This window comes from Molossus molossus, unplaced genomic scaffold (genome assembly GCF_014108415.1).
Source record: "Molossus molossus isolate mMolMol1 unplaced genomic scaffold, mMolMol1.p scaffold_m16_p_16, whole genome shotgun sequence".
Taxonomy (NCBI): Eukaryota; Metazoa; Chordata; class Mammalia; order Chiroptera; family Molossidae; genus Molossus; species Molossus molossus.
In genome coordinates, this window is record NW_023425351.1 from 53,968,279 (window position 1) to 53,982,559 (window position 14,281).

At 38.2% G+C, this 14,281-nt stretch overlaps 1 protein-coding gene across 3 annotated transcripts in view; it reads right to left on the bottom strand.

Moving 5' to 3' along the window:
• The window catches only part of CSMD3 (CUB and Sushi multiple domains 3), a 1,073,312-nt gene that overhangs the window by 25,102 nt on the left and 1,033,929 nt on the right, over positions 1-14,281 (bottom strand). For all 3 annotated transcript variants that reach the window (XM_036263876.1, XM_036263875.1, XM_036263874.1), the window contains 3 exons: positions 11,049-11,222; positions 9,064-9,137; positions 604-715 (listed from right to left, as the gene is read on the bottom strand). In XM_036263876.1, coding sequence (XP_036119769.1) covers positions 604-715; positions 9,064-9,137; positions 11,049-11,222 — 360 coding nt within the window. The remainder of the gene's footprint in view (positions 1-603; positions 716-9,063; positions 9,138-11,048; positions 11,223-14,281) is intronic.

The window sequence follows — 14,281 nt, forward strand, 5'->3', positions numbered from 1 at the left end:
GAAAGAAGAGACAAGTAACTCACTAGCTAATTTTACTTCTAACTGTGAGTCAGAAAAATCGATTTAGTTACCGTGGACTTTGTTCTAATTTAATTCATGTGGCATGTTCTCAATTTGGGGTCTGCACATTTAGCAGCTCCAGGAAATCCTGAAGTAGTATTCAAATTTTTGGTCAAGGGGTTCATGTATTTTCTTTACATGGCTATGGCTAGCATTCCTCAAATTCTCGAAGACTTGACAAGCGATAAGGCTAAGAGTCGCTATGTTGGAGCTTTCTGTATCGGACTATTTCAGATTTATAGCGTAGACCTATAAATCTAAAAAATAATCATCTAAAATGACCAAGTCACTAAACTAAACACAGTTACAAGAGCTTTTCTAAAAGAACAAAATTGTGCCTCATGCCTTCTGAATTCTTTATAAAGAGTGCTTCCCAATGGACATAGGGTTATGATACAGTAATAAGATTATATAGATGAATTGTGTTTTGTAATAGTCTAAAACATCAATGCAAAACATCTGTGGTATGGATACAGAGTGGAAGGAAAATGCATATAAATACATCCTCTGTAATGAGTGTAATTTCTTAGCCACAATACTTACGGATGCACTCAGGCTGAATTCCACTCCACGTGAGGTCAGGAAGGCACGTCCGTGTCGTAGACCCCTGGAGAAGGTGCCCTTTTTTGCAGTGAAACTGTACAACACTTCCTACCTGTAGCAAATTACAGAGGAAAAAACACAAATGTCCCAAGGCAACTTCAAATATGGTAAAAAAAAGAAAAATACTTTGAATGAGAAAATGTTTTCAAAAGAAATTAGGCATAGTGGAAGTTGAAGGGTAAATACATTGAAATCTGATTTAAAATAAAATTGGGGGGTGAGTCTAGGCTGAAGAAAAAAACTTATATCACGTTGTGTACATATCATCATCAAATATTTGAGTACCCAATGTATGTGCCGGTACCAAACTTTTTGCCATAATATGAAGATCTATAGGTACCAAAAGGTCAATCAGCTACTTATAAATATAAGATAGAATAACAGACAGACAGAGAGTGAAAGATAGATAAATGAAGATGGACAGAGTGAGATATGGAAATAAAGATGCTGAGAACTTAAGAAGCAAATAAATAAGGAGACAGTAAATGCAATATATTACATGCAGAAGTGTTTACTGGAGATTGTAAAGGTGGCAGAAATAGGCAATGGAAGACATGCAGTCTGCACTGAGTTTGCAAGGATGTGGAATAGAGATCAATATATATTACAGTGGTTCTCAAAGTGTGGTTCCCCAGCCCAGTAACCTCACCATAACCTGGCACTTGTTAGAAATGCACATTCTGGGACCTTACCCCAGACCCACTCTATAAGAAATCCTTAGGGTAGAGATTATTAATCTGTGTTTTAACAAACCTTCTAGATAGTTTTTTAAGAAATCCTCATCTGAGGACATGCTTCTATTGATTTTAGAGAGAGGAAGGGAGAGGGAAAGAGAGAAACATCAATGTGTTTAATAATCTGTTGCCTCCCGCATACTCCCCGACTGGGAATTGAACACACAACTTAGGTATGTGTCCAGACTGGGAATCGAATCCATGGCCTTTTGCTATAGGGGACACTGCTCTAACCAAATGAGCCACACCAGCCTGCGAGGGCCCTTTTTGGTGATTTTAATGAACACTAAAGTTTGAGAGCAACTGTTACAAAAGTAAAAAAATATAATAATAAGAAAATGCATCAAGGTTAAAATACACATTGTGCAGTTTAAGAAAAATGAGATTACATGGCATTGCTTGACATGAATAGTTCATAGAGTGAGCTGAGAACCTGGGGATAAAATGGGAGGCAATACAATATAGTTAAAAAGAAAACAGACCCCAGGTTAATATATACTTGATGTTAACTTTGGATCTGATCTTACTTGAACAAGGTATATGTCCTCTTTGAGACTTAACTTCCCATCTATAAATAAAGATGATAATATTATTTGTCTTGAGCTTTGTTCTAAGGATTAAATAAAATAGGATACATAATCCATTCCACACAGGGATGGCACGTACGTTTTAAATAAATTCTAGCTGAAAGTATTAAGTCAGAGACATAGTAAGAATCAAGGATCTCAAATGGCAGGCTATGGCATTTGAAATCTTCTTTGGGATAGAAACAAAGTTGCTAAAGCTTTCAGAGCAAGTACAAATCATGTAGCAAGTGACATCTTTGGAAAATTCTCTAGCTGTTTTCCGCAGAAACTATTAAACAAAATGAATGATGAATGGTAACTCTGATCATGAGGCTGGACTGATTGTCTAAATGAAAGGATAAAAGCTAGACTAACTTGTGGAAGTCGATGGGAGAAGGAAGTTATTTAACCAAAATAAATTACCAGGAGAAGCCACCAGGCTATATTCAACGCTTAGAGGTAGAGGACAGAGAAGGGATAGTTAGGGTCTGCACCTTCAGCCTTCCCCCAACAACTGCAGTCCAAGAATGCTCAACTGCTGTCCTAGGACTCAACACAGAGACCTGCTTGTTTTCCCTTTGTTCCCACTTCTGCCAGCCAAAGCAACATCAGGCTAAGCCTAATGTGACACAATTTGATACAAGATTCTATTTGGACCTTGAGACTAGCTCAGTTCGCCATTTCTCGTATTCTCAGTATCTGCCAGAACTATACCACACCTGAACTATTCAATCCAATAGTCATTTTCTTATACCAGCTTGTGTCCTTCCAGTTACCTCCTGAGTGTCTTTCATAGCACCTTCACTTTAGCCTTTGGGAGATGTCTTACCTCCTTCAATGCCCCATTTTGTCCAAGGTACTGTATTTCTGAACTCCAGCCTGCTGTACTCTACACACAGAGTCTTCCAAATTGTGTTGCAGAGCATGACATTCACATATGCCCTGAGGGTGTGCAACAGGGTGCTACAGATTTCGACTTTCTCATATGACCTAGATTATGTTGCTGATCGTGCAGATCTTGCAATTCTGTTCTTCAAGCAGTTCTTCAAATCCCATCACCTCTATCGATCCAACAATCCTACTTTTGGCTGGATCTCAGGTAATGGTGGCACCTTTCATGCACAGATCTTCTCTCATTTCATCTACCATCAAATACTGACCATTTTACCTCCTAAGTCGTTCTCAAACTGTCCCCTTCTGACTCTCTCCCCACTTATATTCTGTTTTAGTCCTCAACATCTCTTCTGCAAGCTTCAATTCTCAAACTGGAGCAGATGTCATCATCACCAGGAGGACTCGCCAAAACACAGATAGCTGAGCACCCCTCTAAATTTTCTGACTGGGTAGAATCTGCATTTCCAACCAGTTTCCAGATAATACTGCTTGGTCATGGACTACACTTTGAGAAAGACTGTCATAGAAAATTACCATAATCGTCTAACTTGTCTCCATTTCTCCAGTCTTGACTCCATTAAATGTATTTTCCACACCAAACTCAGTGATGTGTTTAACATGAAAATTTGACCTTGTCATTATCCTTAAAATCTTCATTGGCTTATCACCCATAGGATCAAGCTAGTTTCTGTTACCTTAGCAGATAATAGCTTCCATAATCTGACCACTGATCATATCTTTAGCATCATCATTAACCACTTACTTTCAGTAAAATGGTGACAATATAATATTGAAGTTCTGTAGTTTCCTGAATGCATACGTAGTTTCACATTATTCTTCCTGTAATCAATGCTTTTCCCAACTTTCTTTTCTTAGTCTTACCCTAAATGATTTAGCCCAGATAACATTTCTGGAAAGACTTCCCTGTAGCAACAAATTAGAAAACTGTTTGTTCTATGTGCTTCCTTAGCACCTTTCAATGTTATCAGTGTGATTGCCTATCCTATGAAATCCTCTATTCCCTCTGACCCAGATTCCAAAATGTTAACTTCTCTAGGTCAGGGACTGGGTATTACTTAATCCTATGAAACAAAAGCTTAGGAAAGTGTTTTGAATATGTTGAATCATCCTTAGCCTGTTTGGCTCAGTGGTTGGAGTATTGGCCTGAGGACAAAAGAGGTCAAGGGCACGTACCTCAGTTGCGGGTTTGATCCCCGGCCCCAATCGGTGTCATGCAGGAGGCAACCGATCGATGTGCACATCGATGTTTCTCTCTCTCTCTCCCTCCCTCCTTCCCACTCTAGCCGCCCCCAACAATAAAAAATTAGCGAAAAAAATATCCTCAGATGTTGATTTAAAAAAAAGAAAGAAAGAAAAAAAATGTTTAATCAATTAAAGCAATTTGGACTAAAAATTTAATATAAAATTATTTGATTACTTAACAAGATTTAACACGTCTACCAGTTTCTTAAAGTGCAGTGAAGGGTACAGTTGTCTAATTTCATCTAAATTTTTATATTAGTAAGATATAAAAAACAGAAGACATAGACTTCCTTTTTTTTTTAACATTTAAGATTTATTTTCCTCATTCCTGTGTATTTTTCTGGTCACCATAAACACTGATTTAGATATTAACCAAATACCATAGAACTATAATCTATTTAAATATTTTCAATATTTCACTAATAATTTAGTAACAAGCTTTTATCAAATTCACAAATACTCACAAGACACCTAATAGCTATACAAATTTAGTAATTGATTAATTTTTATTCATAATTTGTATTAAAAGCAATCACCAAAATATTCTTCAAATATGAGTGCATTAACAATTTTTTCTGTGATAAATCCATCTAGTAATATACTTTACATAGCTCTCCATCCTTTTCTGACTTGCCACAAAAGATCCTCTGACTCTAAATAACTTCTAATATGCATAATATAATTTGATTACTTGTAGAAAAATAAGTAACAACATTACAAAAATTTGTATTATCCAATTCAAAATATTCAAGGAAAAATAATTTATGTAAAATTTCCCACCAATATTTACTAATAAAGAGTTCTGTTTGTATAAGCAATTACATACAATGTGAAAATTAATATTGAAAATTGTTTTTATATCAGAAGTTAAAAATCATCCATATTGCCTTGGCTGGTTTGGCTCGGCGGTTAGAGCGTCGGCCCACGGACCAATGAGACGTGGGCTCGATTCCGACCAAGAGCACATACCTCGGTTACAGTTCATCCTCGGCCCTGGTCGGGGTCGCACGGGAGGCAACCAGTCTGTGCGTCTCTCACATTGATGTTTCTCTCTCTCTCTCTCCCCCTCTCTGCTCCTCCCTCCTAATCTGTCTAAAGATAAATGGAAAAATGTCCTTGGGTGAGAATGAAAAACAAATCATCCATATTGTTTTAATTGCATCAATATTTAAGCAGAAATTACTTTAAATTGGCCCAAATTAACATTCTATGTGTAAATGCATTATACAATTTTATGACATGCCTAATTAGTACATATGACATCTTTTTTAACTCATTGTTCCTTCTGTTAAATGTTATATCCCAGTTTCTAAGTCATGAAGTTTAGAGAATTAAAAACAGAATTAATTGAAATTTTACACACATTTAAAACGTTCTAAATAACATCTATCTTCCCCTTTATATATTTCCAAGTAAATCACTCTCACTTTGCTAGAACTTTCATCACTGTATTCATTTGTGTCTGATTCTTAACATCACGTTTTGTTTACCTGGAGTATGCAGTATAGGTCCTCAAGACTTCCAAAATCTATTTACAGTTAAGGTTTTAAAAATTTATATGCTCTCTGTAATATATTTTAAATAACTTTTCTTTTTGTATTTTTATTATGTTTATATTACTCATTTTACCCTCCAAAATTGAAATGACTTCTAATAAAAGGCATATATAAATTAAGGTTAATGAAATTGAAGTAGGAAGGCAGAACAATAAAATAAAAAATAATACATTTGTTTAAGATGAAATGCAAAGGAGGTTTTCACTGAGCAAATTTTCACCCTGAGCCTCCTGGTTTTAAAAAAAAAAAAAAGAATTTTAAGGAATATTGTGAGTTAGTATAAAAAAATAATCAGAAGATTTTAATTTAAAACATAAAATATATAGGTGTTTTGTTTTAAAATTCATGTTGTATTCATCATTTAAAGATAAACACTAAGTAACATGTTTACCTTATTTAATGTACTGATGTACTAATTTTTATTTTAAATTAGAAACTACACATAATCACCATGGTTATTTGGGTAGAGTTAACTATCTTAGCATTAAATTTCTTGGGGTTAAACATTGAAGAGTCAGATTTAAAACATTCCATGTCTATAATAGCTTTATGTAACAAGTCCTAAATCTAAATGATGTCTCTTCCAAAGCTCAGAGCTCAATTTAAAGCGTGATACAGCAGTTAATGAAATATGTGTTTGGCATTAATCCCATAATTAATCTAGATGTTGTATCAATCATTTTGACAGCTACTCCTTTCACTGGTAATCTATTCCAGCAAAAATTGTTTCAATTTTCAACATTATAGAGAAAAAGATAAATTATGCTGAGTATTATTTTTCAATACTAGAGTTTTCATCATTTCTATCAAGAAGTGACATATTTTTTATGTTAATAATCATATCTATGTCCCCCAAAAATCTACTAGTTAAATATATATAGAAGAGGTCACATTAAAGAGAAAATTAAGACAATGGTTAGAATGCATCTGGAATTCACAGCTGTTCCTTTCTCTTGTCTCTCCCAGAAGCGGGGTTCCTACAGCTGTTCTTACTTAACTCACTACTGGCCACCTGATAACCAGGGGTCGATACAAATGCTGGAACATTCTGATTCTCTCTCTGGAAATTTGGAACTGAGACTGAGGCCATTAATCACTTTCTGAATGTGGCTGAGATGCAAATGGAAACGATGCACCCCTGGCCAGATGGCCAACCTGCAAAGAGGGAAAACGAAGTAAACACAGAACAGTGATCAGGACAGTACTGCCCCCAGTTCCCAAATTCTGGGCCTGACGACTCTCACCTGAGTCCTTCTCTGTGGTCTCAGACATACCTGCAACATGGCTTGTAATGCCTTTAGGCTTAAGTTAGCTTGAAACAGCTTCTGTTACTTGCAAGAGTTTTCTCAATCGATAAAGAAGGATTTTCCAGTTATATAAGACCATATTGATTTGGAATCTACCAATTTATTGATATTAGTTAGAACCAGAATTTTTAAACTTCTGTTGGCTATATACAGATTTAGTAAATATAATTAGTACATATATGGTAAATGTAATTAGTGTATATATACACAGTCATTACACATAACTGCCATATGCACGTACATAAGTCGATGTCTTCAATTTAACATGATCTACCATTTGCAATTATAATAGAGATTAATGTAATTATATATACATCTTACCATACTTGAAATCTAGTCTACTCATATTTACCTAGATAGAATATAATAATCAAAAGTATTTTTATTAGCCAAATAATATGAATTTGGGATTAGGTTAATTTTGTAACAACACTTTTAATGATTACAGTACAATTCTCTCTGTTTTGTATAGTTAATCCTCACCCAAGGATATTTTCCCATTGATTTTTAGATAGAGTGGAAGGGAGGGAGGGGGAGAGAGAGACAGAAACATTGATGTGAGAAAGACACATCAGTTGGTTGCCTACCCCACAACTAGAGCTGGGGATCAAACCTGCAACCCAGGTACGTGCCCTTAACCAGAAATTGAACCCAGGACCCTTCAATCCATAAGCCGATACTCTAAACACTGAGCCAAACTGGCCAGGGCTATACTAGAATTCTTAAAACACAGAGTTAATAATACTATTCATTTCATTGGATGACTATTCCAAACTCAAATTTACTCATTTCTACTTCCATTTTCTCAAAGGGTATTTACTAGAAAGCACTCATATTTTTTGGAAAAATCACCTGATTGAGTGCATAGACACTAACATCACAATTCTGTATTCTGTCAGGACATTGTCACTGACTTGTTCTGTGAGCAAAGCCAAGTCATATTCTGTTTTCGTTTCTTTGTCCATATGATGAGGACTAATGCTGTTTAGTTACTTGTCCATTTCTCAGGATTTAGATCAACTGATAAAATCTTTTATGTATGTACAAATCCCAAGTTTTCTAAAAACATTAATATAATAGGGAGACTGAGATTTTTTTTTTTACACTTTTGTATTCTCTAGATAGGCCTGAAGCAAACGGGAAGAATTGAAAATGCTATCAAATCAATGTTCATACTGAGCCTGAACTGTAGATAAATGAAAACTATTTTTAGCAACAAAAATATGGCACCTTTGATGAATACTTTCTTTAGAAATAGATGTTCTTCAGGTTCACACTAAATTTCACATACAATAGCACAATTTAGAAAACCCTGCAAAACAAGGCATTTGGGTAATGTGTAAATTGATGATTTCCTTTTTGGAATCAGTATGCACTTTGGCTCCCCTTAGGCCCTGTAATGAAAAACTTGCTGAATCTCTACATAAAATCTAAATTGGAAAAAGAGAGAACAAGAAAGTCAGCCACACACGACTGGGCATGCTGAAGAATTGTAATATAACAATCCAACTATGTGTTGTGTAACAATAGGTTATGGTTAAGTTATTTTTCCAGATACTTCCCACCTCAATGACAATGTGTAAAAAATTGTTAGTATTATATACGCATTATAAAAAGATATTTTAGTATTATCGCCATATTAAATAACCACACTTTATATAATAGCGAACTCTGTCTCCGTTGTCTCTCCTTCACCTCCTTCTCTGTACTTTTCCTCACTGTCCCCACATCTTCCTGTGGAGGTGACTCATTCACCCCCTCACCCACTTTTACTTACCTCTGTGTGTACTACCCACTGCTTATGTATTTTCCTACGCTTGTAGCTACCTCCAACTTTTTTCTTTTCTTCCATCCTTATGGCCAATAAGGCTACTATTCTTGAAGCGTATTTTTCTTCTCCTAATTTCCTTTCATTTCCACTCTTGTGTAGCCTGTTACTTTTTAAAAATATGTTTATATATGCAAACATAAGCATACGTAATTTTTTTCTGTTTGCGTCAACAGGACTATTTGCATGTGAACCAAAGAAACCTTATGATATAGTTTCCTATCAAATGGAAATCTTATTTAAAGCACTTACTTGAAATCCAAATGTATTGTTCTGAGATCCATGCCGTGGCACCCCTGGGTTTTCACATGAGGTACGAGTGGGCTCTAAAACAAAGATTAAAAACACAGCATTTCTTCAAAATTTACAATTATATCTACATGGCTATTTATCTCACACAAAACAATGTTAAGTGACATCAGCTTTAATGAAATGGCCCAGGGTAATAACAAAGATTGTAAATCTAATAGCATCTCCCATGGACAGAAGCCTACTAATCCTAAAGCAAGAAATTCAGATCAACTGCACTGTATATAAATTATGCAATTCTTGAACTCTGAACCCTTAGAATATAAAAGCACTTGACATGCAACTAACTCTGTGGATAACAACTTAAAGAAAATGAAGGCTATAAAAGAGGAACACATGCATAAGTATTTGCTAAATTATAAGCTCAGGTAGAGTAATATTCCCCTCAGGAAGTAAGAGTTTCTTCCTGACACGGGATGTAACTATTTAGATTTTTCACTGGTATTTGTAGGAGATTCAGACAGAAGAATGGTAGGGCCCGATCTTTAAGTTGGCTAGTTTGCATGACAGGTTATCTGGTTATTTACCAAATGTGGCATTTAGTTTTAGGATTATAGAAATGTACTTTGACAAACTGCCAGTTATAGAATTAGTCACAGGGATGTGATGTAAGGATGCAGAATAGAGTCAATCATAATGTAATAATTATGTATGGTAATGGACGGGACTAGATTATTTTGAGTGATTTCTTCATGTAGTATATAAATGTCTAATCACTGTTATACACCTGAAGCTAATATAATATTGTAGGTCAAAAGTAATTAGAAATAAAATGTTTAAAAGAAAGAAATGAAGTGCCCTGGCCGGTGTGGCTCAGCTGCTTGGGCATCATTCCATGCACCAAAAGGTTGCCAGTTTGATTCCTGATCAGGGCACATGTCTGGGTTGTGGGCTCAATCTCCAGTAGGGGGCAAGCAGGAGGTAACCAACTGATGTTTTATTCTCATATTGGTGTTTCTCTCTCTCCCTCTTTCTTTCTCTCTCTCTAAAAATCAACTTTAAAAATATTTTAAAAAATAAATGAAGTTAGAACCATTTTAAAACCATTGTATCTTTTGTATATTTTCAAAGCAAGTTTAATTTTATTTGAATATGTCTTATTAATGTTAAAGATCTGTACTAATATTACTACTTTTTCTATTTATTTATTTATTTATTTATTTATTTATCTTCACCTAAGGACATTTTTCCATTTTTTGTTCAGATAGAGTGGGAAGCAGAGAGAGGAAGAGAGAGAGAGAGAAACATCGACGTGAAAGGGACACATTGAGTGGCTGCCACCCGCACGACCCAACCAGGGCCAGGGACAAACTGCAACCGAGGTATATGCCCTTAGCGGGAACCGAACCCGGGTCTCTCTGGACCGCAGGCCGACGCTCTAACCACTGAGCCAAACTTGCCAGGGCTAATGTTAGTACTTTCTAAAAAATATGTTTTATTGATTTTTTTTTTTTTTTTTTTTTTTTAGAGAGAGAGGAGGAAGAGAAAGAGAAACATGGATGTGAGAGAGAAACATCGATTGGCTTTCTCCGGCACGCACCGTACTGGGGATCGAGCCCACAACCCAGGCATGTGCCCTGATTGGGAAATGAACTGGGAGGAACTCTCAGTGCATGGGACAATGCGCAATCCACTGAGCCACGCTGGCCGGGCCTAACGTTAGTACTTAGTAATGCTATAAATATAAAAGCCACTTTCTTTTTCATTTTATTGATAAATAAAAATTTGTTTCAAGTGTTTCATCTGGAAGTTTTCTGTGTTAAAAATAATATATGTCTTACCAATATTCATTTTTAGTGTCTTCTAATTTTCCATTTATTTTTCATATTTGATCAAGTATCATTTATAGGATAAGGAAAACCATTACATGTCCCCACTAGCTAGTATACGCAGAATTCCTGCGAGGGATTGGCCTCCCAGGGCATTACCTATGCAGTGAGGTGAGGAACCACTCCAGGTGCCATCCGCTTGGCATATTCTGGTGCTCGATCCCACTAAGATGAAAGGAGAATTGCAGCTGAATGAAACCTCTGACTGGTAGATAAAGCTTTTGCCTTCTCGTTTTCCTTGGGCAGGTACACCAGGGTCCCCACAAAACTTTGCTGGAAGCAGAAGAAAAGGGACAATGATAACAACGATTTAGGATTCATCAGAGTAAACAATTTAGAAAAATGGTGACAACTAACTGGTGACAATAAAGTGTCATGCTATCCATGTTAATGTATTTCAATATATTTTTTTTTTGTTTTTGTCTACGTCAGAGGTGGGGAACATCCAGCCCACGGGCTGTACGAGGCCCATAAATCAATACCAGCTAACAGCACATGCCTCACCGAAGAGAAGCAGCTCCAGCCATGCCATTAGGGGGGAATTAATTAAATGTTTGATCAAATACAGCAGGCTAATTTTTAAGTTGATCGTTTGTATGACCTGAGAATGATGTTATAAATATCCAAATGACCCTTGGCAGAAAAAAGGTCCCCCACCTCTAGTCCACATGAATACTGAATGTTTAACTCAGTATAATATTTTAAACATTAGTCTGATTCAGATATTTTCCACCTAGTAGTACTAATAATTGCAGGTTTTTAAAAATATATATATTGACCGGAATGAAGCCACATAGCATTTGTACATATAGGCTGCAAAGTTCAAAGGTAACCCTGAAAGGGCGTGTGATTTACAGGCAGCTTTGTCAGAAAGGGCCAACCCATCACATCTAGGTTGTACCCTTCAGGTGGCTGTGCGTGTAAAACATATGGTTATGTGTTTTGCCGACCCCTGCTGAACAGACAGAGCACACTGCCTTCCTCGCCAAACATTGCGGGGAGGTTTGAGTGGTATTTTTTTAAGAGAAAAGAAGACCATCAGAGTCTAAAACTATAAAAAACTAAGGAATTTCAATGGTTTACAACAAACTCCAAAGGGATTAACTTTACAGGATTTCTAAACAAATTGATTAGATGACTCCATCTAATATATATATATATATATATATATATATATATATATATATATATATTTTTTTTTTAACTACCCAAAGACAGACAGTTTTTAGGTAGTGTTAGGCCCTTGGACTTACCAATGTACAAACAAAGATTCCTGCCCTTGTGGGTTAAATGTATTTGTCAGAAAAGCAACTGATAAGCATATTTAATAAGCAAAAGGTAGTATTTGTGAAAGTGATACGTCTTAAGAGGACAAATAGTGTAGGGACGGAGACAAGCATTGTGGATGTGTGGATGAGATACAGGGTAAGGGGTGGGAGGGAATTTTGTTTGTTTGTTTTCATCATTTATAATTTTCACATGGTACATGCCTATATATTGGAATTTTGCTACAACTTTAGAATACAGTATTTGGGCAGAGGTAAACAGTTTCTAAAGTTACAACTTGTCATTATTAATATTTCCATCAGTAGCTTTAAGTTTATAGACACATAAAAGAAAAACAAAATGAGAGTACAAAACCAGATTGGCTTTTTCTTTAGCGTTTTACTAATTCTACCTCATACATTTAAACTAAAACACTTTATTTATCACTGACAACTCCTTGTGAGGACTGTTCTTTTGGAGATTATTCTGTAAAACCTTCCTATCCTAATGAGAATAATACTGGCATTCAAATACAATGAGGTGAATTTTATGAATGACACTTTAAAGTATATAAACTAGAAATTGTTTTCAGAGCACGGCACTTTTAATTGCTTATTTTTAATTTATGTATTGCTCAAGTTTTGAAACACGAAAAGAAAATAATGTTAAGCAAAGAGGAATTGCTAGAACTATATGGTTTCACAATGATGAAAGAAAAGTCAAGTCAGTAGTTTCTTGCTAAATAAAAAGGTCATCAGTAAGGAAGAAAAACCTTTGAAGGATATTTTCAGTGGAATTTGGAAGTTCCCTCTCCTAACCTAGGTATCTGTTCAACTGCCTCCTACAGCAATCTGCCAGGTCCAAGTGCCTCTCCTGATAAAAGAACATTTGGAAAGGCGACCATGGAGAGAGCACTAGGGCAGTGCTAGAGAATCTGGACGTGACACGAGATCCCAAGCTGATATTAGCAGCTTCCTCTTCTGCATTACAAGGGGGCTGTACTAATGTTTGACACGCCTGGGAGGGAATTTTAAATCAGGTGGTGAGACTGTGTGCACCAAGAAAAAACTTGGAGGAACGACTCATTTAGCTGACACCCCGAGTCGAGCGCTCCAGAGGGAGGACACAGCACTGCCACAGCGCTCTCCGGGGCATGCTGGCCTGTGCAGGACAACAGGGTCACAGCGCTCTCCGGGGCATGCTGGCCTGTGCAGGAGGACAGGGCCACAGCGCTCTCCGGGGCATGCTGGCCTGTGCAGGACAACAGGGTCACAGCGCTCTCCGGGGCATGCTGGCCTGTGCAGGAGGACAGGGCCACAGCGCTCTCCGGGGCATGCTGGCCTGTGCAGGAGGACAGGGCCACAGCGCTGTCCGGGGCATGCTGGCCTGTGCAGGAGGACAGGGCGACAGCGCTCTCCGGGGCATGCTGGCCTGTGCAGGAGGACAGGGCCACAGCGCTGTCCGGGGCATGCTGGCCTGTGCAGGAGGACAGGGCCACAGCGCTCTCCGGGGCATGCTGGCCTGTGCAGGAGGACAGGGCGACAGCGCTCTCCGGGGCATCCTGGCCTGTGCAGGAGGACAGGGCCACAGCGCTCTCCGGGGCATCCTGGCCTGTGCAGGAGGACAGGGCGACAGCGCTCTCCGGGGCATGCTAGCCTGTGCAGGAGGACAGGGCCACAGCGCTCTCCGGGGCATGCTGGCCTGTGCAGGAGGACAGGGTCACAGCGCTCTCCGGGGCATGCTGGCCTGTGCAGGAGGACAGGGCCACAGCGCTCTCCGGGGCATGCTGGCCTGTGCAGGAGGACAGGGCGACAGCGCTCTCCGGGGCATGCTGGCCTGTGCAGGAGGACAGGGCCACAGCGCTCTCCGGGGCATGCTGGCCTGTGCAGGAGGACAGGGCCACAGCGCTCTCCGGGGCATGCTGGCCTGTGCAGGAGGACAGGGTCACAGCGCTCTCCGGGGCATGCTGGCCTGTGCAGGAGGACAGGGCCACAGCGCTCTCCGGGGCATGCTGGCCTGTGCAGGAGGACAGGGCCACAGCGCTCTCCGGGGCATGCTGGCCTGTG